This window comes from Mya arenaria, chromosome 3, assembly GCF_026914265.1.
Source record: "Mya arenaria isolate MELC-2E11 chromosome 3, ASM2691426v1".
NCBI classification, from domain to species: domain Eukaryota; kingdom Metazoa; phylum Mollusca; class Bivalvia; order Myida; family Myidae; genus Mya; species Mya arenaria.
In genome coordinates this window covers 42,842,922-42,868,237 of record NC_069124.1, presented here as the reverse complement: position 1 = coordinate 42,868,237, position 25,316 = coordinate 42,842,922, and the positions used below count along the sequence as shown (strand labels likewise).

General features: G+C 34.0%; 1 protein-coding gene across 2 annotated transcripts in view; it reads left to right on the top strand.

Annotated features, from left to right (window-relative positions):
- Positions 1-201: 201 nt before the first annotated feature.
- LOC128227743 (deleted in malignant brain tumors 1 protein-like) overlaps positions 202-25,316 on the top strand; it is a 30,515-nt gene continuing 5,400 nt past the window's right edge. The window contains exons 1-21 of one of the 2 annotated variants that reach the window (XM_052938551.1): positions 202-271; positions 582-741; positions 4,357-4,520; positions 4,787-4,919; positions 6,281-6,420; positions 8,411-8,558; positions 8,922-9,067; positions 9,397-9,556; positions 10,671-10,807; positions 11,444-11,482; positions 12,544-12,697; positions 13,873-14,033; positions 14,654-14,719; positions 15,377-15,524; positions 16,011-16,183; positions 16,924-16,980; positions 19,362-19,584; positions 20,118-20,269; positions 20,614-20,761; positions 21,652-21,818; positions 22,188-22,244. In XM_052938551.1, the coding sequence (XP_052794511.1) occupies positions 211-271; positions 582-741; positions 4,357-4,520; positions 4,787-4,919; positions 6,281-6,420; positions 8,411-8,558; positions 8,922-9,067; positions 9,397-9,556; positions 10,671-10,807; positions 11,444-11,482; positions 12,544-12,697; positions 13,873-14,033; positions 14,654-14,719; positions 15,377-15,524; positions 16,011-16,183; positions 16,924-16,980; positions 19,362-19,584; positions 20,118-20,269; positions 20,614-20,761; positions 21,652-21,818; positions 22,188-22,244 (2,794 nt within the window). In that variant the 5' untranslated portion in view covers positions 202-210. Of the gene's footprint in view, positions 272-581; positions 742-4,356; positions 4,521-4,786; positions 4,920-6,280; positions 6,421-8,410; positions 8,559-8,921; positions 9,068-9,396; positions 9,557-10,667; positions 10,808-11,443; positions 11,483-12,543; positions 12,698-13,872; positions 14,034-14,653; positions 14,720-15,376; positions 15,525-16,010; positions 16,184-16,923; positions 16,981-19,361; positions 19,585-20,117; positions 20,270-20,613; positions 20,762-21,651; positions 21,819-22,187; positions 22,245-25,316 lie in introns of both variants that reach the window. The other variant, XM_052938550.1, reaches the window with a different exon arrangement.

The window sequence follows — 25,316 nt, the reverse complement described above, 5'->3', positions numbered from 1 at the left end:
TCGTGAGCAAGTAAAACTGAATCAGTGAAAATAGATTAGGTATGGGTATATTTCTCCTTTATTTGTTTGTCCATATCATATATTAAGTATATTTCCAAATGATAAATTTAATCATATTTAGATATCAGCATTGCTATTGAACATAGTTTAACGTTAATAACATGGATTTTTATAATTGATTGTGCGTTGAGTAGAGTGACATACATCACCATGAAACTTTTCGCATCAGTAATACTTGTGTTTTTGCTTGACTTCTCGCCGTCCTATGGGGGTAAGTTACATCTTTTTTAATAATAGCAATTTTATATAAAAAAAATAATAATATATAATAATAATAATAGTAATAATAATAATGATAATAATAAAAATAATAATAATAATAATAATAATAATAATAATAATAATAATAATAATATAATAATAATAATAATAATAATAATAATAATAATAATAATAATAATAATAATAATGATAATAATAATAATGATGATGATGATGATGATGATGATGATGATGATGATGATGATGATGATGATTTCTATATGACGACAGGATACATTTTTTACAATACCATGTTTTAGAAACCAAAGTGCGTTTGGCGGGAGGAGAAAGTCGCTCCGAGGGCAAGCTGCAGGTCGAGATCAGGGGGGAATGGCTGACTGTTTGCTCAAACAATAACTATGACAAACAAGGAACCGCCCAAGTGGTGTGTCAGATGCTCAATGCTTCAGCAAACGCGTAGTAAGTGAATGGCTTATTTCGCCGTAAGGCTGTCTGCATTCACCCTGACTTCCAGTGAAATTTACAGAAATCAACTGAATAAAATTAAGATTTTCGTTGGCCATTATAAACGAAAACTAGAAATTCCATTGTTTGTTGTAAAATTAATCAAAAGGAGTATCAGAAACGAGCTCTGTAGATCCCTGAGTGTTTCAAAGTATTTTATTTACCCACTAACGATTTTTAATGAGATGTATGACATACCATCTTTTTAGGGTAAACATAACGTGTAAAACGCTTAAATTAGTATATATACATATACTATTCATGTTATAAACATATAGTACATAAGTTGATAATTCATATCCTATAAGAGCGTCGAGTTGCAAGTCATAAGCAAATTGGCTTACCATCTTTCATGTCGATCATAATAGTATAAACAAATGTACTCAAGAACTCAGTTCCTGTTGGTTATACTAATATTCAATAATTATAAGGGTACAACATAATTATGACCGTTTACTACCTTTTTAGGGTTGAAAACATTTATGTATTAAAACTTATCACGTACTTAGTCAAACATTGCAATACTCTATAATACTGTGCATGGTTATTATTTCAAAAGCTGCACTATCATGCAAGTACCTCGTGTAGTTTCAGAACTTCTTTCGCGTTGTTAATCAAAGCGCGAAGCGCTGAAAGAATATCTGCGGGCAAATATGTGAGAGTTGCAAATTTTATTTGAACTATGGAAATGGGTGAAGGGCACATAGATAAAAGTGAAAATGTGCCGAAGGCCAAGAGCGCTTGTGCCCACAATGGGCGAGGAAACAAACATATCTGTATCTATTATATGACGTCTTGTGTCATTTTGTTTATGTAAATGTCACTTCAATCGTCATAATACCCCTTCCGCATGTATTTAATGTTACAATTCACGCTCCTTCCAATCGTTTCTAACGGGTTGTCGTTGCTTTGATTAAATATCATACGATAGGAAAATACAATACATCATATATATCATTTCCTTTTATGAACATACATGTTTTGTTTAAGGAAAATCATTTTTTTTACAAACAACTTCAGCAATAATTCCATTCAAAATGCACAGCGTATCACTTAAGTCGACGTATCCCCATGTATTTAAAGTTACAATGCATGCCCCTTTCAATCGCTTCTAAAGGTTTTTCGCAGCTTTGATTAGATATCATACGTAAGTCAAGTTTTATGAACATACACGTTTTAAATAATTGTTTAAGGAAAATGATTTTATTTTTACGAGCAACCTTAGAAATAATTCCTATCAAAATGCAGACCTTATTAGATGGGTTCTTTCCAGCGGTGAGGACAAACATGTGGTCAGTTAATGTATATAGAAACTATTTTTAGAAAATCTGTCAGTTTATGATGTTGAAACTATTTTTAGATTATCGGTAATTGTCTGTTTTAAGAATGGGAATTTGATTGTGCTTTTTCAAGTTTTATTGATAAATAAATCGTATTAATGTGTTACGTAAATATCTGTGTAGAAATAATACTAGTGCTGTTATGAAGGCTTCGCACACTTTAGATGTTTTACAGGTTAAATCCGAACTACTTTACTTCATCAAACGTATGAATGACTCAATGTTGTATCAGGGCATGTGTGTTAGAATAAATTGAAAGCCTTATGTCCAAAACAATGGCAAGAATGGAATGAAGCTACTACGCAAAAAATGAAAACATCTTAATAGAAAAGTATACGCCTAAAAGTCATAGAATGAATAGTATTTTGTAATTGTACAGCAGGCAAATCATAGCTAGTATTTGAATCATTAGCAACGCGAAACCTAAGATACAACTATTTTGACTTTCAGACAATCATTTTTGTTTCTTATCTCATAAAACGGTAATATCAAAAGGACACCATTACAAATAAGCTTGCTTCAGGGTCAAATCAGGTTATAATAACAAACCATGCAGGCGATGGGACACTTGCGGTCGGTAATACATCTTGGGCTAAACTCAGAGTGGATATCAGTATGTTAACTGCCTACCAGAGCCTCCATTATTTTGACCCATTAATCTTGTAAATATAACGATCTAAAAAAAGTTATGTCCTACTAAAAATAAAACGCCGGGATACAGAATTACAGCGCGGAAATAGCCGAACAAGCAAGAACTCATACTCGGAACGCAATACAACTAATCTATTTTTATGATTTTGTCGTCATTCTGCTAAACATAGAGCGCATTGAGACAAAAAAATGGGTTAAAACGACATGAATAGAAGTAGTTCTTTGGAATTTGCGGTCTTAAGACTACCTGCGCGCATGCGCAGATAGTCTAAAAATAGCGTGACAAAAATCGTCAACCTGTCAACTTGTGAATATATAAAATAACCTTACTTTACTCAGGCCACCAAAAGCTTGTAAATATTCAGGAGCATGGTTTCTCAAATAAATTGGATAATAAGCTCGAGGCAATCAATCTTATAGACAACTAGTTGTTTGTCAATGCGAAGTTCGTAAATTGTAGCATTATCATAAACTTGAGCAGCTCGCTAATGCAAAGAAAAAGGCGAATTCCATATTTTAACATTTATCAGAGGGCGTTAAATTTAAATAAAATCGAAACCGAAAAATAAAAATGAATAGTTAGATAGATAGGTATATAATCAATTGTTTATTACGATAGGACGCTTTTCTAGTGACCTGCCTCACGTCGAGTTCGGTGATGAAACATGTATCCGTCGAGACCGCAGGTCACCAAAAAAGCGTCCTATGATAACGTCTTCAATTTATTGAAAAAGAATTGAAGTGATTTGAAGTGTTTCGTTTTTGTTTGAATACCAGTCTTTAATTGTCAAAAATGACAAACGTTTATAAGTTGAGTTCAGTTGCGTTTTAAGTCAATCGGAACGAATCCATTCTCATCATTTATTATTTTTGGTAGTCTTAACTTTTCTTCATTTAAGGAGAGAGAAATGAGTGATCAATGTATATATTTTGTCAGTGAGAAAACCTCTGCTGTGTTGATTTGAGTTTTCTTCTGTTAACTATACAGCAGACATCATTTCATTTACCCCCTGTTTTTAAGATGAATTGTTTACCGTGTGTTCGAAAACGAAACGCAAAGAAATACTCAAGTACATAAATAAAACAAGTAAACGATAACCTTTACATCAAGCCCACATCAAGTGTGATAACTAAATTGGTAAAAACCAATACCATAATAATTATCTGCAACAGTATGTCCAAAGCTGGGTTCAATACTTTTCAAATGAATTTAATAAACTAGGCAGATATAAACATTGATAATTATATTTCCTTAACATATTATCGCATAAATCATTTTTCTCGCGTTTCAGTTCAGGGTGATTGTAATTGTAATTCACTTTGAGTAACGAAAAACGCTTTGAGTGGCGTTTCCACGTCAAACGTTGTTTTTTTTCTTTTCATCTGTTTGTTTGGATTTTTTTTTTAATCAAGCTTGTATCTTTCTAAGTGCTGTTATATCTATCAGCAGATCAACGTGTTAGAGTTAAAAAAAACTTGTCGCAGAAAAACATAGAGATATTATCGATATCATTTCATATAGTTATTTACTTGAAACTTAGTATTAATATCATTTTATGCATATTTTAATTTAATATAGCAATGGCACAACAACACTTATAAACAGCCCATATCTAACTGAGGGAATCAGCATGGGTGACCTCCACTGTGACGGCTCGGAGGAAGACCTCTTGTTCTGCAAGTCTGGCCCTTGGCGAGCACACTCATGTCCACTTTACACAAACGCTCTTTGGATTGAATGTAGTGAGTGAATGTAGCTAGTGCTATGACACAGAAAAGAAACAAGGCCATCATAGTGGTGTTCGAATCTTTTTCGAATTACCGCTAGTATTTAGCGGCGATATCCTGCTCTCGTCAATTTCTAAAAGTTTACGATGCAACCTACTACATATAAAACTATTGTTTTATGATACTTAAGATATTTCACAAAAAGGTTTATGGCTCAAATCTCAAATTGCATAATTATCTAGATATATCGCATACTGACGTATTTAACCATACTTGCACAGACACGCCAGTATACAACACAACGATAGCGGATTATGCTCTCGGAGGCAATGGGTCATATGAGGGCCTGTGTGACAGTGGCTTTGGTCCCGTGGAGGCGCAAATTTATTGCAGAACAGCAAATCTTCCAGCATGGTAAACGTTATAGAAAAAATATATTCAAAAGGAACATAGTAATAGTAACAGAACTAATAACACTATCATTTAAAGAAAATATTTGCGGTACATCAGCATCTTTGTCTACAAATAAGACAAAAAAAATATAGATTATACAATATAAAAAAGTAATCATCAATGTCCACATTCAGTCATTATTAAAATCACTAATAGTGCAACATACATTCATTATAGAAATACAAGCGTTTCGTCATTCTGGTAAATGTAATGACTGATGGCATGTACTTCATTAGTGATTTACTTGTCCGCAATAAGGTATTGTTGTATGCAGAGCTTTAAAAGTATTTAATGAAGAGCCACCACGAATACAGTATGAAATAAATTTTCATTAGCATTTGGCAAAGTAAGAAAAGGATCTCTTACCATTATTCGCTTAGAAGCAAAGAGATCTTCATGGACGGCAGACAATTTTAAGCATTGTGTATTGTTTGTAAACGATGTTTTTTTCTGACTTAGATATTCCGGCATGCGCCAAGGCAAAAATAAATTCAAAGATGATAAGACAAACATGGAATGTGCATCTGTTTTCGAATTCAATAAGATAACCAATTTAATTGTTAATGAACTGGAGCGAGCTAGATTATTTTGGCAGATGACATTTTGGTGGTGTGTGATTTTTAAATCTGCTAAATATTGTATTTGTGTATCGTAGAGAAAATATATGCAATGTAAGCTTTTGCATATCAGATTTCTAAGATATAATTCAATGTAACGCAGACACAAAACCGTATGGCTAGTGACTTGATCAAGTGTGGTATTTTTCATTAGCATTTTATTAAGAGCAAGATAACAGCATCTCATTGATAAATGAAACTAAGATTAGGTAGAATTTAAGAATAATTTGTTATCTAAAACAATTGTTATTCTAAACTGAATTATTCTGCATTCTTATCCACTTGTACAACTTTGAAGATGTACTCTTACTCCCAAATAAGATTTAACACAATTAAAAATGAGTTTGTATATATCAAAAAGAATTAATCAGTGTCAAAACAATGGTTCGTATGAAGGAGTTTAATTTGAAGGAACGGTGCAAAAACATGGTATTTATACCTTAAAACCATAGTAGATCGAAATAAATCTTATTGCATTCACCAATCATTTACTATTTTTGCGTTTTCAGCTATTAATTTTATATTACAATCTTGTTATCGGTAATTAATATTTTCGTATTTTACATCAATACATTATTTAGTAAGTATTTAAAGGTTTATTATTCACAATTTATACTTGTTATGCATGCATTTGTATTGATTTTGAATAAGAGTGTCACTTTAAGGTGTTTTCGCGATACTTTATACAACGAATTTTTTTTGCAGGAATGCATTTATACACCATCATCAGTACGTCGGACACTCACTACAGATTTACGCCAACTGCATTGGATATGAAACTGACATATCACAGTGTAACCTCTACCAGGCGGACTGTCACTATACAGCCGGAGTGGATTGCTCAGGTAAAACGTAGTTTTAATCTGGTCGCTTTCAAGAGGATTGTAAGCGAAACGTATTGTATAATATAGTTTTTGTTCCGGTGGTAAAATTGTTTCCTACCCGATGGAAAACGCTATTTTATATTTTGTGACATTTATCTTATGTGTTTGGCCATGGCCATGGTCCTTAGACTCTTAAACACAGGGTCTTCGTTTAAATTAGCGACCTCTGGGAATGTCCCTGTAGATTCCATTTTTTTATTTTACATGACTTAAATGAACGAACACAGAGATACAATTTGTGAAAGCGACTTCAATGTTGTTAAAATGTTGTGCATTTCACTCCTTGTATAAAGTGCTTTGTTATTTAACAAATGTATATGCACTTGAGGTTCCGCCTAGTCATTTTAAGGAACTGCTTGACTCTCTATATCACATAAGGCTACATAACATATAAGCTGAAAGGTGGCGTGGAAATGGACGTAATATCAATTATAGGACGCATAGAATTCCTACGTTTTTTTTCTGTTGTCAATATGTACAATTATACATTCAACTTAAAATATAATTTTTAATAAAGTTTTCTTCCAAACGTAAATATTTGTATTAAAACCGTTAACTTAGTCAATTGTAAGACACAACACTAATGCACAGGGGTCGCTCATTCTTAGTTTATTTCAATAATCAATGGTAAAATCACATTGCCAAACAAAAGATATTTTCAGTAACATGTTAAAACACAGAATTGCAACATTTTTTTAGGCAAATTCCATGTTGTTGTTTTTTAAATATACCATCCATACATTTCCATGCGCAATTATATAATAGAAAATGTTATGAGTTTGTCCTTTTTTCGCATTTCTATGAGAAAACGTCGTCATTTGAATGGCCCCCTCGTAATCTTATCGACCAGAAAGTGAAAGAACTCCCAAGGAACTAAAAATATACCATTTTCAATTGGTAAACATAAACGTTCCCGTACCAAAGGAAGGATAGGTGGACTTCGAATTTCTATCTGCTTAATGGTCCGGTATGACCTCAAATGATGCTAACACGTGATCAGGAACGGCTTATATACTAGCCGTGTTTTATATTCCTACTTACTATTACGTTTTATGGTGATAATCGCACAACAAAGTTTTTCCTCGATCTAATATAAATATACTTATATTCGCTTTCCGCTATCCCAACATTAACAGATTAAACATTAGTATATGTGACTAGCGTCGGTGGCAAGAAGATATGTTGGGGTTGGAAGGATCGGGGAACACGAAAAATGCCCCATCCAATAAGCAGACCAATAGGTTTGAATATGTTACCCATAAGCAAAACAATATGTTTGAATATACTACGGGAGTTTTGCTCTTGCCCGAAACAATATATTTAATCTTCGATGTTACCATATTCATGATTGTTAGCAAATGAATGTCATTTATATTGCTGTCATGCATATTTGACTTAGACATTCGAAATAGACCCCCAGTCCTGTAGCCCAGCCAATCAAAGGGGGTAAAAACATAAAAACAATTAAAATAACCGGGACATATACAGTAGCCTAAATTATTACAAAGATCCTTTTTAAAGGCCGAGGATCAAGGCTTTTAAGCAAACACTAATTAGGAGAAATACGTTGTCACAATGTCACAAGGCAACAAAAATTAAGTATATCAAAATAATATAAGAAGATGTTTGAAAATCCGCTTTGGCTAGGTCAATGCGAACTGAGTGAAAACGCACTAGGGGTGTAAAGCAGTTTCGCCAGCGCTCAACTCGACAGTTGCCTCAACAATTATCAACAATGTTCAGGTAAAACAGGAACAAAATATGACGTCACAAGAATATCAAAAGTATACATATAGGTGAAACAATAATGTTATTACAGCGTGGATATTGATACTAGCGGAGTACTGCTTCGGAGCGTTCAATCGAACAGGTAGGAATTCACTAGAGTCATTATATCCTTAAGTACTTAAAGCATGGCTTAACTGTTTATCAAACCGTTTTCACCACACAGTCACAGACATTGGGCTGATGGGAGGCCATAACAATCTGACCGGAACTGTCTTTGTGAATGTGACTGATTCATGGCGATACATCTGCGCTGATGACTTTGGGCCCAATGAGGCTAGGGTCGTGTGCAAAACGCTCAATGGAACTGACGTGTAAGATTAAAACAAGAAACGAGACGTAGCATAAGCTTCGAGGATTGTTTCTTAATTCTGTCTTCAATATTGTGTGCATAATTTACATGTTGTTGTATTTTTAATGCATGGCATATTTGGTCTTTGTATATTATTATTTAACTCAAAATTTATCGAACTGAATCAATCATACATGTTATATCGAAATAAATATTGTTTAAACCACTATAACCATTGTTAGATATACACTTTTTTCTATTTATTATTGGTATGTAAATGCCTCTAATGGGATATTTTGTCCATGACCAATCAGGACGATATGTGTGTATGATAGAAATGTTTGTATAAAATAATATCACTGCGTTTCTGTCCTCTCTCTATAAGACCTGGCCAGATATCCCGTGAATATGTTGGCCATTACGGACTGGTGTCAGACTTACAATGTACGGGCAGCGAGGATGACGTGTCTTTGTGTACCTCAAACGTTTTAGGTTACTGCAGCAGCGGATACGCCGCCGCTGTGGATTGTAGTATGTACAACTATTTCTAAGAAAATTGATACTACTCATAAATTGATTGTATATCATTGTGTTTTATTAGGTTTTTACATTTAATCTGTTGCAAATGTTAGGTTACTTTATGTTTTAAGATATTCAGATATTACTATCGTTGGTTTAGAAAACCTGTACGTTCAAAATTATTCAAGTAGATCCATTTGATTTAAATCTACCATCCAAGCAAACTGCTGTGTTTGAAGTAAGTTAAACGGGAAACGGAAATACAATTCAGGATTACACCGCACAATATCTTGTTAAAACTCTATAACTCACTCATATAGTTATTGATGGTTTAAATTCAGACACGGTTCGTCTTGTTGGTGGAACTAATTATACGAACGGTCGTGTAGAAGTATATGACACCTTCAACCAGACGTGGGAAAACGTATGCTACGATCATTTCAGCTACAACGACGCAAAAGTTATTTGTCGACAACTGGAATTCTACATTGGAGCACTTAGGTATTTGTTTGTATGTTTTTTTATGAGTTGTGATATTTACTGACAATGTGTGTCCGTTGAAATCAAACTTGTTTTCGCTCCTGCTAAAATATGTATGTTTAAGAAACTGAAACAACCAAAACTGAATCTGAAATAAAAACATGTTTTGATTAAAAATTACTATACCGCATTTAAGAGTATGTTGTTGTTGTAGTTGTTTGTTTGTTTATTTCTTTTTCGTTTGTTTGTTGTTGTTTTTCTTCAGCAATATTTTACAAGGACTTGTCTTGACAAACTAGTCGCCTTATAAGGGTTATGTTAATAAAAACATTTAAAGACTTCTACTCTAATTCAATACGAATCTAAATACAAACAATAACATCTCCGCTGTTTTGTGATAAGTTATTTGGCCAAAAAATGTGTGCTCCTTGATCGTTTTCATCGACGCGCAAACCTTTTTATAATTAGGCAGATATTTATGCATAAGTTTATAAGTCAGTTTAAAAATAAAACGATTGTTTGCATTTAACAATAGTGTTTTATCCAAACCATAGTAGGGCAGCTACTTGTGTACTTCTTACAGCATTGTTATAGACGTATGACGCTTTTGTCATAAAAGTAATCAGACAAACCATTTTGTTTCAATTCAAGTGTGAATGGACAATTTACTAACAATTTAACCAAAAGTTCGGCACGTAAATTGTCGATCAATATGAAATTTAACATTCGAATATTAGGAAAAAAACACTCGCATTTCATTGGTTGAAAACTGGTTTCAGCCATTAATGTCTTGCTACTCCACGTACGTATTCTCATCTTTAATTTTAAGGGACAAATTCATGTTCTTTAGATTCAGACATCGAAAAAATATGCACAAAATGCTTGTAACAATGATTAAACATCATCAAACGTTTAAATAAGGGCTCTATTGTAAAACTGATCTAAAACAGATGAGTAACTGCCAGTTTGGACTTTATTTATAAATGTAAGTAAAATAACCGAAATTGAACAGAGCAGATATATTGACAACATTATCTCTTTGAAAGAAGTCCTTTAAATCGCAACAAAACATAAAAAATGATATTTAAATCATTTTGCATTTGCATATGTCAACTTGGTTCGTTTTTTTCAGTAGGTACCGATTGTATAGGTATTTTACAAGACCAACTATATACAGAATGAATTGCCATGGTTATGAGGATGACCTATCACAGTGTGCAATCGACTGGAATAACGGTCACTGCAGTTATGATGCTGAAGTGGATTGCAGCGGTATTTCGACTTATTGGCTTTTTAAATAGCTCTGTAACAATATCCAAACCACCATTAAGTCCTCGCTAACAGAATTTGCACATCTGAAAACATCTCGTTTGTAAACGCTTTTAAGGAGTTTTTCATAGTTTTCACTGATTATTAAAGGGGCTTTACTCCGTATGATGAAATAGCGAAAAAAAAAAAACTGACATAAACTTGGTATCGATGTGTACAATGCATTAAAACTTACTAACTGAAGTACCACATAGTTTACAATTAATTGCTAGTAGAATTCATTCCTAATGCGTGATTGGCTAGTCGATGTTATCACGTGATATAACCAAGTTAGGTATATTGCTAAAATATTACATTATGAGTAAGCCTTCGTAGCACAGTGGTTACAACACTGGACCGCAATTTTGGCCATCCGGACTCCGACTCGATTTTTTTATTACATTTTGGTAATTTTTACAATTAGGGTATCAAAGAGTAAAACATTTTATTAAATAATTGTCCTGAGATTCGTTACAAAAAAAGTCTTTTTTTTCGTGCCAGTCTGAGGAACAGTCCCTTTAAGATCTTGCAGCCTCTTAATTTAAAGGAAACAATTCCCGTAGTCGAAATAATCTTTAATTTAAAGTTGTTTTGTTATAGTTCAAGACCGTCCAATAGCATATCCAACCACGTCGAATTGTGAGTTTTTTTGTTTTCTTACAATTTGATTTTATTGATGATCTCAAGTTTCCATATTGATTATTTGTTTGATTTCATTCTTTAAAAGTTATTGATAGTGAAAATGAAAATTGGACCGCGTCGTGCGATTTCTAGCCGTCGGACATAAATATTACAAATGAAATAATCCTTAATAAAAATACCAAAAATATTGATTTTTTTTCTATGTATATCAATTTCTTCCAGACTTCTTTCTTTTAAAGGTTTGCCATTGGTGAATCATTTTCTCGACGATTTGTGACCATTGGTTTACTCATGTTTTCATGGCAACCATAAATTTCGTCCCGACCTGTTTTGACTACATTTTTAGTCTGTGTTTTAAACGGCCAAATGTATTAAAGATACACAACTGATTCATTAATTTTATGTTAATTAATGTTCCTTTATTTTTTTAAATAGCTAAATCATATTGATACGTTCATTTTGCACGTCATTCGAATAATGGGCTTTCGTAACGACGTCATTCACATGCGCAATACATGGTCTCACTTGTAAACATGTATCTTACGCAATTTAAGTGATATCATTATAACATTTTCCGAATTTCTTCTTTGAATATCACTTCATTCAAATACCTTAAAGCATTGTAATAACAAATATGTCCGAAGGCCCAAAATCGCGCGACGCGGCTAATATATCCCTTTGTACATAATAAAAACATGTTTAAGTTTAGTTTAAACTTATTTATTTTTCAAAGATTGTGAAGAAAGTTATTACAACACAATTATTCGCTACAGTATGGTCTTGTGTTATGAGGAAAACCGGAGAAATCGGTGAAAAACCATTGGTCCGGCTTGGTGACCACAAACCAAAATCATTTGCGGCCAGCCCGGGAATCGAACCCGGGTTGCCTAGGTAATGTGTGTTAATCACTGCGCTTACCGGACAACCTAATATTTTGATAAAAGTAATGTTTCTTGTGCGTAATTCGTACGAGCGAGCGAGCAAATTATCGTTATGTTTTAGCAATTTAACACGAGTATAAGCTAACTTTCATATCTGTGTATGATATTGATAAAAAGCTGCACAAGTGCGCCTGGTTGACGGTGACCACAACCATTCTGGGCGGGTTGAGGTTTACTACCAGAACCAATGGGGGACTGTGTGTCGACAAAACTTCGACCATAATGATCTGATGGTTGTATGCAGGACACTGGGTTACTATCGTGGATACGGGTACTACTTATATCTTATTTTAGTTTTTGTTAGTAAGAAACTAGACAGATTCCTATTTTTCCCAATGTTTATATTTAATATAAAGCTCACTTGCTGGCTATGTTTGTAGAACAGGGTCTCGGTGAACATTGCAGAACGTGAGCTGCACATCGACGTTCGTTTGCTATGATGTTATAGAATAAATGAATCCTTTTTAACCAAATCTTGTTGTGACAGATACATAGCAAAAAAACAAAGCATTCTAATAGATCCAAAAATGATTGCATCGACTAAATATGAGAACATGTTGAAGTAGCTAACGTTTCAATGAAAATATGAGGTTTTGATTTGGGCTGCAACCTCACTTAGGGCTATTCGTCTTTTATATATACATATATATACAATTATATACGTAGACATTTTTCCCGGATGTATTTATGTTGTATATTTCCCTGAGTGCGGTGTCTGAAACATGACATGTATACATTGATTGTGTTTAAGACCTGTGTCAACTGTAGATTTGATGGAAACAAATATAAACAAAGTTTGAATGTTTGGCAAAACACATCAAGCATCAAGGTGATATGTTACAAACATTTATAAAATATAAATAAATAAAACGATCAAAAATGAAAATTAAACAATTCTTACGCCGGCAGCAGGATTCGATTATTGCTATTTCTGCAGTTGGGTACTATATGTCCTGCGCAACGGTAAACAACTATTTCATTTGAGTTTCTGTAACACACACATACACAAAATTTGTGATTGTCAACATTTTCTCAACACAATATGTTTGATAGGTTCATTGCATATACTTTTGAATAAATCGGCGCCTTCCGATATCTGACAGAAGGTTACTAAGAAATGTTCATGAGGCCTTATACAACCAGCAATCTATTTATTTTGTCGTAAATGTCGACCTATGTACAATAACCAAATCAAAGAGAGGGACTTAAATACTATAAATCTGGAGCCTTACAAAAAGAAATAGAACTATAGCATGTGTTTTATCAGTGCGTGAATGGTACAGTTTGTAGTCCCCGTTTGTTTAGTTTTGCGTTATTGCATCTGAAGAGCTACTTCTTCGAGCACCATTATTCTTATTACATACATGTGATCACTTATATTTAGGAAATCTTGCAACCGTTTCATTTGAGATTATTGTAAACCTCGATCGATTTTTTTTCTCTCAGGTATGGAAAAATATACGAAGGGGTACCAGCTTCCGGAGGAAACGTGGTTATTGAAGACTTACAGTGTCGGGGAAGTGAATCAAACGTAAAACTGTGTACATCCAAGGTCTGGCTGTCAAATACGTGTGACCACTCCCAGGATGTCAGTATTGACTGTAATTGTAAGTTCTTTGCGGGATACACTTATAAAGCTTACTGATAAAAAGTATCGATAGTAAATGGTAAATACACTTTTTTGAGGGCGTGACCATCTGCAAAGGCCCGCAAAATGGTTTGCAGTCCGAGTGCATAGAACTTAGAACATAGATGCAGACTTAATTAACTTATTAAGTATGTTTAGAATATGCATTCATTTATAAGAAATGAATTTATGAACAAACTGTGGGTTTTTTAAATTGTCCAAAAATTGGATGTGCACATTTCTGTGAAAAATGCTGAAAAATTACACATTTGATTCAAGATCAGAATGATATAAGTCCAAATATATCGCAACTCTATTTTGCTAAAACAAAGGTGGTAACAATCGGATATGATATCCTTTGGCAAAACTTTCCCGACCTACCCCTTTTGGCATCCGGCCCAGCAAACAAAACTGTTAAGCCAGTTATTCATTCTACCAGGGAAAAGACGCGTAAATGTACACAGACCAAATTGCGACGGCCTGTGGAGTGAGAATGAAATTATACACAGCTCTACTAAAACATTAATAATATCCAGACCTACCCTCCCTATATTTTTGGCCGTGAAATCGGACACAAACATTTTATACATTCATTTTCAGCCTATGGAGATTCTATAACAACAGTTCCATATGGATCGATTTATTATCATACCGGAAGCCCTGTAGGTGAGTTCACGTGAAATATAAGGATGGATTAATGCACAAACAAATGGATAGATTGACCGACAAACGGACGGACGAACATAACATGCGTTTATTCAGACTTATAAGAAATAACGTCGTCTATTCAGATGATAATTTGCTTATAGATGTGACGTGTATATATATAAATGCGAGATCTGGCTTAAACTTTGTATTATAACAAAACACTGTTAGTATTAAGAGTGAATACAAGCTTTACATTGTTTATTGCGGTTCTCGTACAAAACTTTCACTTATAATACTAAAGCATGATGTCGATTTAGGGAACGTGATTAAGAATTTAGATTGTTTTATAGAAACATTGGTTTTAATGCTTAATTCCAATGCCTTACTGCTAAGCCCAAATAATTTTAGTGTCATATCATCTGAAAGGACATTGGTTGTTGATCACAGAACATCAGTTATTCATGAAGTTATTGCAGTTTCTATTATTTTTTTCAACTAAAATTTACTATTGAGCAATCTTTAAAAACCAACATTTTGGTTAAAAGTTTGGTTAAAAGTTTGAATTTCATTTGGTACCAATATAATTTGGAGTCACAAGGCATCCAAATTAGTGTACATCGGTTTTTAGTATTACATAATGTGGGTATAATGATTTTGGGTAATTTATACCATCAGATGGAGACATTCGACTTGTTGGTTTTGGCTATGGCAGTGCCAGTGGACGACTCGAGGTATTTTACAACGGACAGTGGGGAACTGTTTGTAGTAGAAGTTTTGACATCCGGGACGCAGAGACCGTGTGTTATATCCTCGGTTACTATGGGTAAGAATTAGTTAGGGCTAATACTGGAAGTGGAATTAATGCGCTACCCCATTATCTGCATTTCATATAAAAATGAGCATAATTATTGTGAGCTCTCAAGTGTTTGAGTTTCCGGGACGAACTCAAGAACGTTCATTAAGTTCCTGATCAAGGAGCACATTCCTGACATTTACGCGTTTCTGTCAGACTGTTTTATTTACTCCTTGTGACAACATTTCAGAACACAAAATACCATACTGAATCCGTATGCAACTTGTTATATTCTTCTTGCTGGTATTCCAATGGTTTTGTGTCAGAAAAAAATCAATTTTGATCAGAGAGACGAAAAGTATTTATTTGTCATCTATATTTGTTATCTATCTTGGGGCAGGTAAAGACAGAACAAAACCATCTCGTTCTGATCTATTTTAATGTGACTAAATTTATAAAAAAAATATACTTTCTTATCAAGAGTTCATAAAGTCTGCGCGTTTCATCCACACATAGATCACCGACCTATTACCGCTCGTATTATATTGAGGGACCAAGCTATGGAGCAATCATGATAGAGGATCTCAACTGTCGAGGTGGAGAGTGGAGTCTAGCTCAGTGTGATTCCGGGGCTTGGTTGTCGAATAAATACTGTAGTCATAACGATGATGTTGGCGTGGATTGTTCAGGTAATTTTTAATAATATACGTTTTGTTTCATACTTGTATTTTAAGCTGTCATATGTATATGAAGGAACGAATGTTCGTAAAACCATGAAAGAAATATGAACGTACTATTAAAATTAATCTATAATGCTGAATGAACCTTTTATTTTTAAGTCGAAAACATATTATATCCAACATACAAATGATATTTTAAGTGATAGAAACCTATTACAGGGGTTATTTCATGGTTTGTAGCATGCACTCTTACGGATTTGTTTTTCAATATGAAATAAAATATGTTCAATCATCAGAAGTCTTGAAAATTTAACGACAGCTGAATGCCTTCTATTAATGTTGAAATATATGCTCAAATATTGTCTCTGAAGTCCACAATTTCAAGCACCATTAGTAACATGATTCGGCGAAAGGACTTAGCTTTATTTGCATTATCAAGTGGTGCTTTTAATGTTTTTAACAATGGTTAAAATACCCATCTCGTAATGCATGAGTTTTTGTGGCCGGTTGGATAAGATTTCTAAAAAAAATTGTGATGCTTCCTGTGTGGGCATGCTTCTCACAAAACAATATTGTTTTTACACTTGCATCGTTTGTTTTTCTGCCATTTCGCTATCTAACATTAAACTTATTAAAGATTAAGTGTTTTCATGAGCATTACCGAGAAAACTAATTTTTGACCCATAACAAGAGCAAATCGATTTAATGACAAACAGTGTTTTTTTTCTATATTTCTATTTTGAATTTAGGACAAATATCGGCAATGACAACAGAGTCTACTTCCACTTGGTCTCCATATACTACTCGTAAGTATTAAATAAAAACGTCCATAATAGCACAACAATACCGGCACGAAAGTTCAGTGGTAGAGCGTAGCTTCGGTGCGGAAGGTCGGGAGTTCTAACCCCGGCCGCGTCAAACGAAGGACGTTTAAATGTGACACCAGTAGCTTCTTTGCCTAGCGCTCGGCATTTAAAGGGTAGTACTGGGGAAATGGTGTACTAAGTACTGGTTCAAACAAAGAAGGTTGTATCCCATTTTCGATGCTTTACACCAAGCACGTTAAAGAACCAAGAGGTCATTTCGCAAAGAGCTAGGGTATCACTCCCGGATCTCTTGTATCACACACCGTTTCTTCAAGTTTTCTAATTTCAGAATTTGACTGCAAATTGCTGACACATCTATCTCATGTCACTAATGGCATTTAAAACACAATGTACGTCGTGATGGTGTCACGGCGGGATCAGGCCATAATGTAGCCAATGGGTGCAGCACACCTTGATAAACTCATATAAACAAACAACACAACGACAAAACGTATTTTATGATATATTATATTATATTTACCAGTTATTCACTATACACTTTCAGTTACTTTTACCTTATATTGTTTACGTTTTTTCATAACGGTTGTTTTAATCCGTCGACCTTTAACAAATAAAAACTCTAAGAAGTGCTCTTTCAAAGTACCTATTCTCCGCAAGTTTGTTCGAAGTTAACACATACATTATAATTCACATTAATGTAATAACTAGAGCTGTGCTTTTATATGTCATTGACAGCTATTAATGTCATAGGATTAACTCTATTTTTATTTATCTAATTAAACTCTTTATCCTACAATCGTGACACGGAGGCAATATATATATTTATTATTATGCCTGTGGGTGAAAAGTCTTAAGAATGTGTAGATTTTGTGTCGTGTTTGTTTACAAGTCTTTAAGCCATGAACATTTACAAGAATGTTGATCAGCACTTCGGTTGCTGTTTGTTGTTTAGCCAAGAAAAAGCATTGGAATGGGCTTTTTCTTCGTGAAAATTATTACAAAGAGGGATCAACTTTGTGTTTAATACGTATTGATATCAAATCATTTCAGTTATGTGTTCTGATAAAATTGTTTTAATCAATTATGCCTATGGGATCAAATATATGTATCTACATCATTGTATTACAGAGCAGTGCGTGTCACAAAATTTCCACCACATATGTTAATACGGACGAACGGGCAAGATCAAATATATATGCCCAAATAAGTACTGGCTTGAAACATCATATGGCATGTTTTAGTCGTTCTTAAGAGGCTGTTTTCGATAACCTAAGTCACACGATATTCCGTCAATACAATAATTCTGCAATCGAGGGGATAACATATAACTTCGAGACGAAAGCTATAGTTTGTATTGTTATCTTTTTATCTGGGCTTTGCTTCAAATGACAACAGTCCTTTATTCAACTCCAAACGTGCGAAACAGAGTGTGATTATCATGATATTTCAAATTTCAACATTCAATAAATAGTGTATTCATAGATCATGTGGTGATTATGGCTGAACTATTCTTCAGCATGTGAAATTTTGGAGATCAAACAGTATTCTAATATTTGTGGCACACATACAGGTTTAAGTATCTGTCTTCTCAGAGATCTTGATTACGAAAAGGTGAAGAAGCTTTGATGCTCATAAACACAGTTTTAAAATAAAATTTATAAAACAAATAAATATTTTCGCGTTTTTGGGTGATTAACTCAAAATTTTGAAATATCTGTTTTACTTTTAAAAAATATCAATTTGGAGCTCAATAATTATTGCACAAGGGTTTGGATTTGGGCAGGCTTGTCTCCCTTGATTATGTGCAATTTACTCGTTTAAAATGCTTACAAGCACCAGTTATTTACACGTTTATGGTATTTTTAAACAAATGTATTGCATTCAACTTATGGTATATTCGTCTTGATATATCTTCTACGATAGGAAAACTGAAAGTATAAATCGTGTTTTAAAAAAGAATCGGAATAAATTAAAATACGTACATGAAAAACATACCATGTAATAATAAATACCCCCTAAAAACCTACCTGTATAATGTGTATTTCACAAAATTGCAGTAGAACTCACTTTCTAGTGTCAATGCATTCAACCAGATCTGGTAACAGCATGTAAAATACATATTGGTTTCAGATCAAGTATTTCAACTGCCAAGTGCTGGACTTCAACCTTTGACTCCCCGATTATGAGCTTGAAACGCTACTAATTGAGAAATCTTGTCGACGTATAAATCTTATTGCAAATTATAATTGCTAAACTTTGGTTCAAAATAAACATGACTAACATATTTATTTGCAATAATGACAAAGATTAAGGTTGTACTTGTAGTTGCCTTCTTCATGCACCGTTTTTCGATATTGCAGCTAATAAAAGCTATTGCGGAGGATATTTCAACGGGTGGTCGGGCTATATTGCCTCACCAAACTATCCTAAACAATACTTCAACGGCCAACATTGCGAGTACCATCTCAGCGTTCCAAGCGGTCACGTGGTGTGTCTGTATATTGAGAACATGAGCCTTGAGACCTGTTGTGATCATCTTCAGCTTTACGATGGCCCTTCTTCGTCGTATAACTTAATAAGCAGGTTTGCTAATGCAAATTTATTTCATTTAAGTATTTGCGAGGTAACAACAATAAAAATACCTTTCACAGCAATGGTATCTTGACAGAGAGAAGTTGATGTATGTTTTAACGTCTCGCTTTAATAATCATTGAGAAGTGTATTCAAAAAATTAAAAGAGGGACAGAAAATGATTCTTTTAATAAGCAGGTATATTAACTTTACTATAATGGCTTCCGTGTGTTTTAAGTTGCAAAATGTTTATCATTTCATCAAAGATATTCTTATTTCAATCTTAAGACCGCGTTACTGAATTTGCAGTAGCACCTGCTCAGATTGTCGCAAATTTAGTACGGAAGAAATGGTACTTATGTTTAAATAAGATACACCATAAACGCATACACGTTTAAGAACTTTATAACCCGTTTTTTTTTTTTTTCAAATACGACGGGTATCGTTATTTTTCATTTGAAACCAACCTTGAGTGTATTTTTAGTTGCCTAGCCCTACAGTTTGCTGAGTTAAATTGATACATTTGAATAACTTGTCATTTAAAGCGTGACTTCAACATCTGCCCCGGGAATAAACTGGAACGATACGGAGATTTGCTCCACCGGACCTACAATGACTGCAGTGTTTACTACGGACGGCTCTGTCACAATGACAGGGTTTAACGCTACCTATTCTGCGTTTATACCAAATTCAAACGGTATGAATAAAACAATTGTTCCACTAAAAAGATAAAAATACACAAGTTTTTCATATATCAAATATGTTCCGTTTTAGATTTGAAAGTAGGACATAGGCATAGTGAATTTGAGTCTATATTTACAACAAATCGAAACCTTGAATGAAATTTACATTAGTTTCATTGAACGATTTTCTTAGAAGATCAACTTTTTTCGTGTATCATTGAAAGTAGAAACAAATACGCCTTACATAACGACCGAGCTTGCTGTTTCTCATGACAAACGTTAATTGGGGTTCTACCACAGTATCCAGTAAAGCCCGGTATGCCGTTCTACTTGCATAATACGGTTTTGTCTCCGCCAGGTATCCGTCTTGTGAACGGGCACAGCCCATACTCAGGTCGGGTGGAGGTCTACCACAACGGGCAGTGGGGCACGGTGTGCGATGATAGTTTCGACGCCTTAGAGGCACAGGTCGTTTGTAGAATGATTGGATCCTATCGCGGTGACAGGTAATGCTGATGTCTAGTATTGGTAACTTGTCTTAGCGTGGTGAACTATTATTACAACTCACAGAACATGGTATGATCCTTCAAACTATACTTCAATAAAAGCTGCGCCTTAACCGCTAGATCAATCTTTACATGAGTCATCTTTAGTCGGTTTATTTTTATCTTTAGTTGGTCCCTTTTTCAAAATCATATTAAAAACGACCACCAGGATATTGCGTATGGTTTGACGTCTTGTTTTACCGCATAGGGCAGTTTAAACAACTTCGGTAGTTTGTCATCAAAATACCATACTACCTTTGCAATGCTCGCCAGTTAAGGCTCATAGTTACTAACGTTAATAGATGTTCACTTTAGCACCATGCCTTTTATTGAATCGCTACCACATTGGTACCAAATCATCGTATATTAATTTAAATGAAATGAAAATTCAAAAAAAAATCGTAAAAGAGATACACAAGAATGGTATTAAGCGCATTTAATGATGCCATTGCGGGTGAATTGACCTTTTGGGTGCTGAGTAAAACTATAGTAGAAGTTTGGGGCCTAACCTACAAGCCACAGGCAGCTTTATATATCATAACGATACCTATAATAAATTAGCTTAAAGAAACTGAAGAAATGGGTATTGTCTGCTGGGAATTATGTTTTAGAGGTTTGCCTCAATATAAGTTTCTGTGATTATTTTTCAAAGACAAGTAAAGTTATGTCATAAAATGTCAACCGTGTACGCGTCAGCCCTTCATGAACTCCTGGTGAAAAGGACTCTGTGTTGATCCCATTGCACATTGGGTCATATGACGGTGATAGTGTCGGCATGTATAAAGCGGTGTTTCGGCTTTCAGATGTGATACTTTTTACACCACAATAGGAATTATTTTTTAAATTATCAGGTATGTTATGGCATACAGTAGTGCTCATTATGGACAAGGATCGGGACAAATATGGCTAGATGATCTGAACTGTCATGGATACGAGTCCAACATTTACGGCTGTAAAACAAGAGCATGGGGAGAGCACAACTGTGGCCATGGCGAAGACGCGGGGGTCGACTGCGATTGTGGGTTATTGGGCGATTTAATATACCTTACTGTTTATAATATATGATAATATATGATAGTTTACCATCCTTTGATAAGGCTGGTTATTTAGATCTTAATTTAATTGATATTTAAGTGGGTGTGTTGATTAATTGCAGCAAAAACATTTGCTGTAGCGTACTGTTTAACGATTATGGTGAACAAAACAATTAAATATGTGAAATAAACCCAGTCTTATTGTTGAAAAGTTAATAAATTGTGAACATGCACGTATTTGATATTTGATCATCCACATCTTCGAAGTTAAATTGAAAGATGGACATGATTGTGTCAAATGTAAGATTTTGTATACACAATAAAGTGACTTCATGGTGTTGTTTTACTTTTAGATAATTATTATGATACAACAACACCGTGGTGGATAGCTACAACGGATCCTTCAACAAGTGAGTTGCTTATATATTACTATCTTACATCAGTTATTATTTATCTTAAATGTGCTTTATAATCTATTCTATTTTATGTGATGTATTTTATTCTGTTACTGATCTCTGACTGTGCGAGGCCACTCCTTTTTTATTTACATTTTTGGCAGAAATGTCCACTGGGTGGTCGAAATAAGAAAGGAACTGTTAAAAAAAGTTCTTCACATAGATAGTTAGATTCTTTTTTGACCATAGCTAATAAGATTATGTTTCATATTGATTTTATTTAACAGCTAGACGCGGAATTCACCTTTAATAACTCACCTATAAATTTTGACACTATTAATTTGAACAACCATTATTATTTTCGGAAATAATATTAGTTTGTGTACATATATTCGCCGACGCCAAATAGCAATTAATATTTCAAGGCATGTCCAGTATGTTGTACATGATAAGATATCCATACCATCACTCCTTGATCTGCAGCCGACAAATATCGGGTCAAAACAGTTTCAGTGCAGGTGATTATTTGTTCGGGCTGTAGGTAATGCTATGAAAATTAAGGCACAAAGCACGTGTTTTCGACCATTCAATTCTTGAAATATCAAGTATGATCGTGCGGCAAGATTCTTGCCATACATGAGAGAGCTACGGCAGGTCCATAAAAGAAATCATTTCGGAAATATTTCACTTCGACTCTCTTAAACAAGTCTTTTGAATGCAAGTGTACTAAATTATAATAGCATTTTGTTCTATGTAACACAAAAGAGCAATATTACTCTCAGGGACCATCTTTTTAAGAAAAAAACAATCAAACAAACAATGTGCAAAAACATAAATAATGTCTGTGTGTGTGAAAATTTCCTAATTTCAAAACGCGTGTTTTTAATTGAAATACTATCATATTTCTCATATGTGTTCAATTGCGTTATTAGGGCTTTCTATAAAAATAGGGCATTTTTTCTATCACATGTTTATTTACGGGCGAGAACATGATCTTTTTTGTAAAGTAATAAAAGGTAACAATTATTGTATACAAAATTTAGGACAAAAAAGTATTCCGAGACAAAAATAACATTTTGAATATCAGTATGAAACAGTGTGTGTATACCACTTGATAAATTGCGTCATAAATGCTCTGTCGGAAGTCAATATTTTGCTTCGAAAAAAAAGTTTAAACACTTATTACTTTACCATTTCTTCACCATTTTAAATGAGACAAAGCGCAGTCTACGCCGCTTACGGAGCCCCGCCTTCGGTCTTTTATCAGTTTGATTTAGATTTTAGTTTCTTTTAACACTTCGACAAACCGTTTCACAATACGGCCGTCTTACGGAGCACTGGCAAAACATTATTTTGAAAACAGAATAGTCGAAGTGCATGTTGAAACTAATCACCTTATCAAATTTCGGTAATATAACGAATGTGGGGCTCTTTAAGCGGCGTAGACTGCCCTTTATTTCATTCAAAATGGTGAAGTAAAAGAAAAATTATCTTTGATAAAGTCTTCATTTTCAGCAAAAAGTTGCATTCCGACGTAGCATATATGACGTAATTTATCACGTGGTATATACACACTGTGAAATACTGTGCGAGCTAAACACAGTCTAAGAAGCCGACTTTAACATTGTTTTACCGTGATTATATTTGAGTGGATAATTAAAACAATATTATATACATTTATATGAAAAACTACAAAAACAAGTCCAGTAGTCGAAAGTTTCAAAATAAACCCCGTTTAATGACACAAGGTCAACGGCAATGACATGAAACATAAAAAAACACAATCACAAACCAGAAACAATGAACAACAACACAAAACTCCACAAACAAAACACTACATATTTAATATATATTTACATCCGTACTTGATTTTCTGAACGATAAAAATTGAGTACATTTTGCATGAACCGGGCGACTTTTCCTGACCTTTGTAGGCGGGGTTTCGCAACAAAGCAACGCTCTGTTTGGGCGCTGGTGAATCACTGCGCGTAGTGATCTTACTATGATCTACTTTATTGCTAAATATAGCAGGGCACATGTTCTGTTGAATGCCGGCTTGTTCACATGTTTCTTTGATGTTTAACGAAGAATTTAAATGAAAGACATTATTTTCTAGAAATACGATTTGGAAAATGCTTTATTTTGCATTTGACAACAAAAGAACATGCATTGAACAAATAATACAAACAAATTAAAATTTAACGGTTTTTACTACGGTTCGTCTGCAACAACTGTCAAAACAAACATGGCTGATGATTCTGAGTTCGGCGATTTCTTTCTAGGACAAATGAATGATACATTATCGGATTCAGACAATGATTATCTTTCTACGATAGAATTAGGCGATATCTTCGTCTACATTTAAATACATGAAATGATTGGAGATTGATCAAGTGTCATGTATTTTCGTGAACTCGAACAAACGTCTTAATATTGACAATTCGAGAAGACTAGCACGACACAACACTTCAATATCCTTGCGAATGTTAAAAGACAGCAACAAAAATGAAATTATGACGCTATAATTACCTTGAACTAGAAGTTATCCATTAAATTACCATGACCACATTTGTTATGCCCTCTCACATGGGTCAGGCATATGTAAAACACAATTAAAATGTATCGAACGTTCTTTTGATTAAATGAACATATTACAACAAAAATCATTTTTACCTCCACATATAAACTATTAAATGATTAAATAAAATACTTGATTCTTTATTTCTTTCTGCAAATTACTTATGGACTATTTATTATGCGGAGGATAAAAAGAACGCCCAGCTAAAACACCAAGGGCGACAAGCGCTCTTACCATTAACATTCGGTCTTCACGTTTTGTTCCCCTTTGTTGTAATTAAATGCTTATTCTTAAACACTATTAGGTCGAAATCAATTGCAAAAATAAAAAAGGACAAATGTAAATATAAGTATTGATTCTTATTTTTTGTGCGTTCATACTGCATGAACGCACAAAAAATAAGAATCAATCCTTAAGTTAAAGTAGTGGTGTTAATCGATTGTTAGATACCGTATTGGAACGGTCAGTAAAATGTAAATTTACTGGGGTTTGAACTAGTTTGGGTGCAT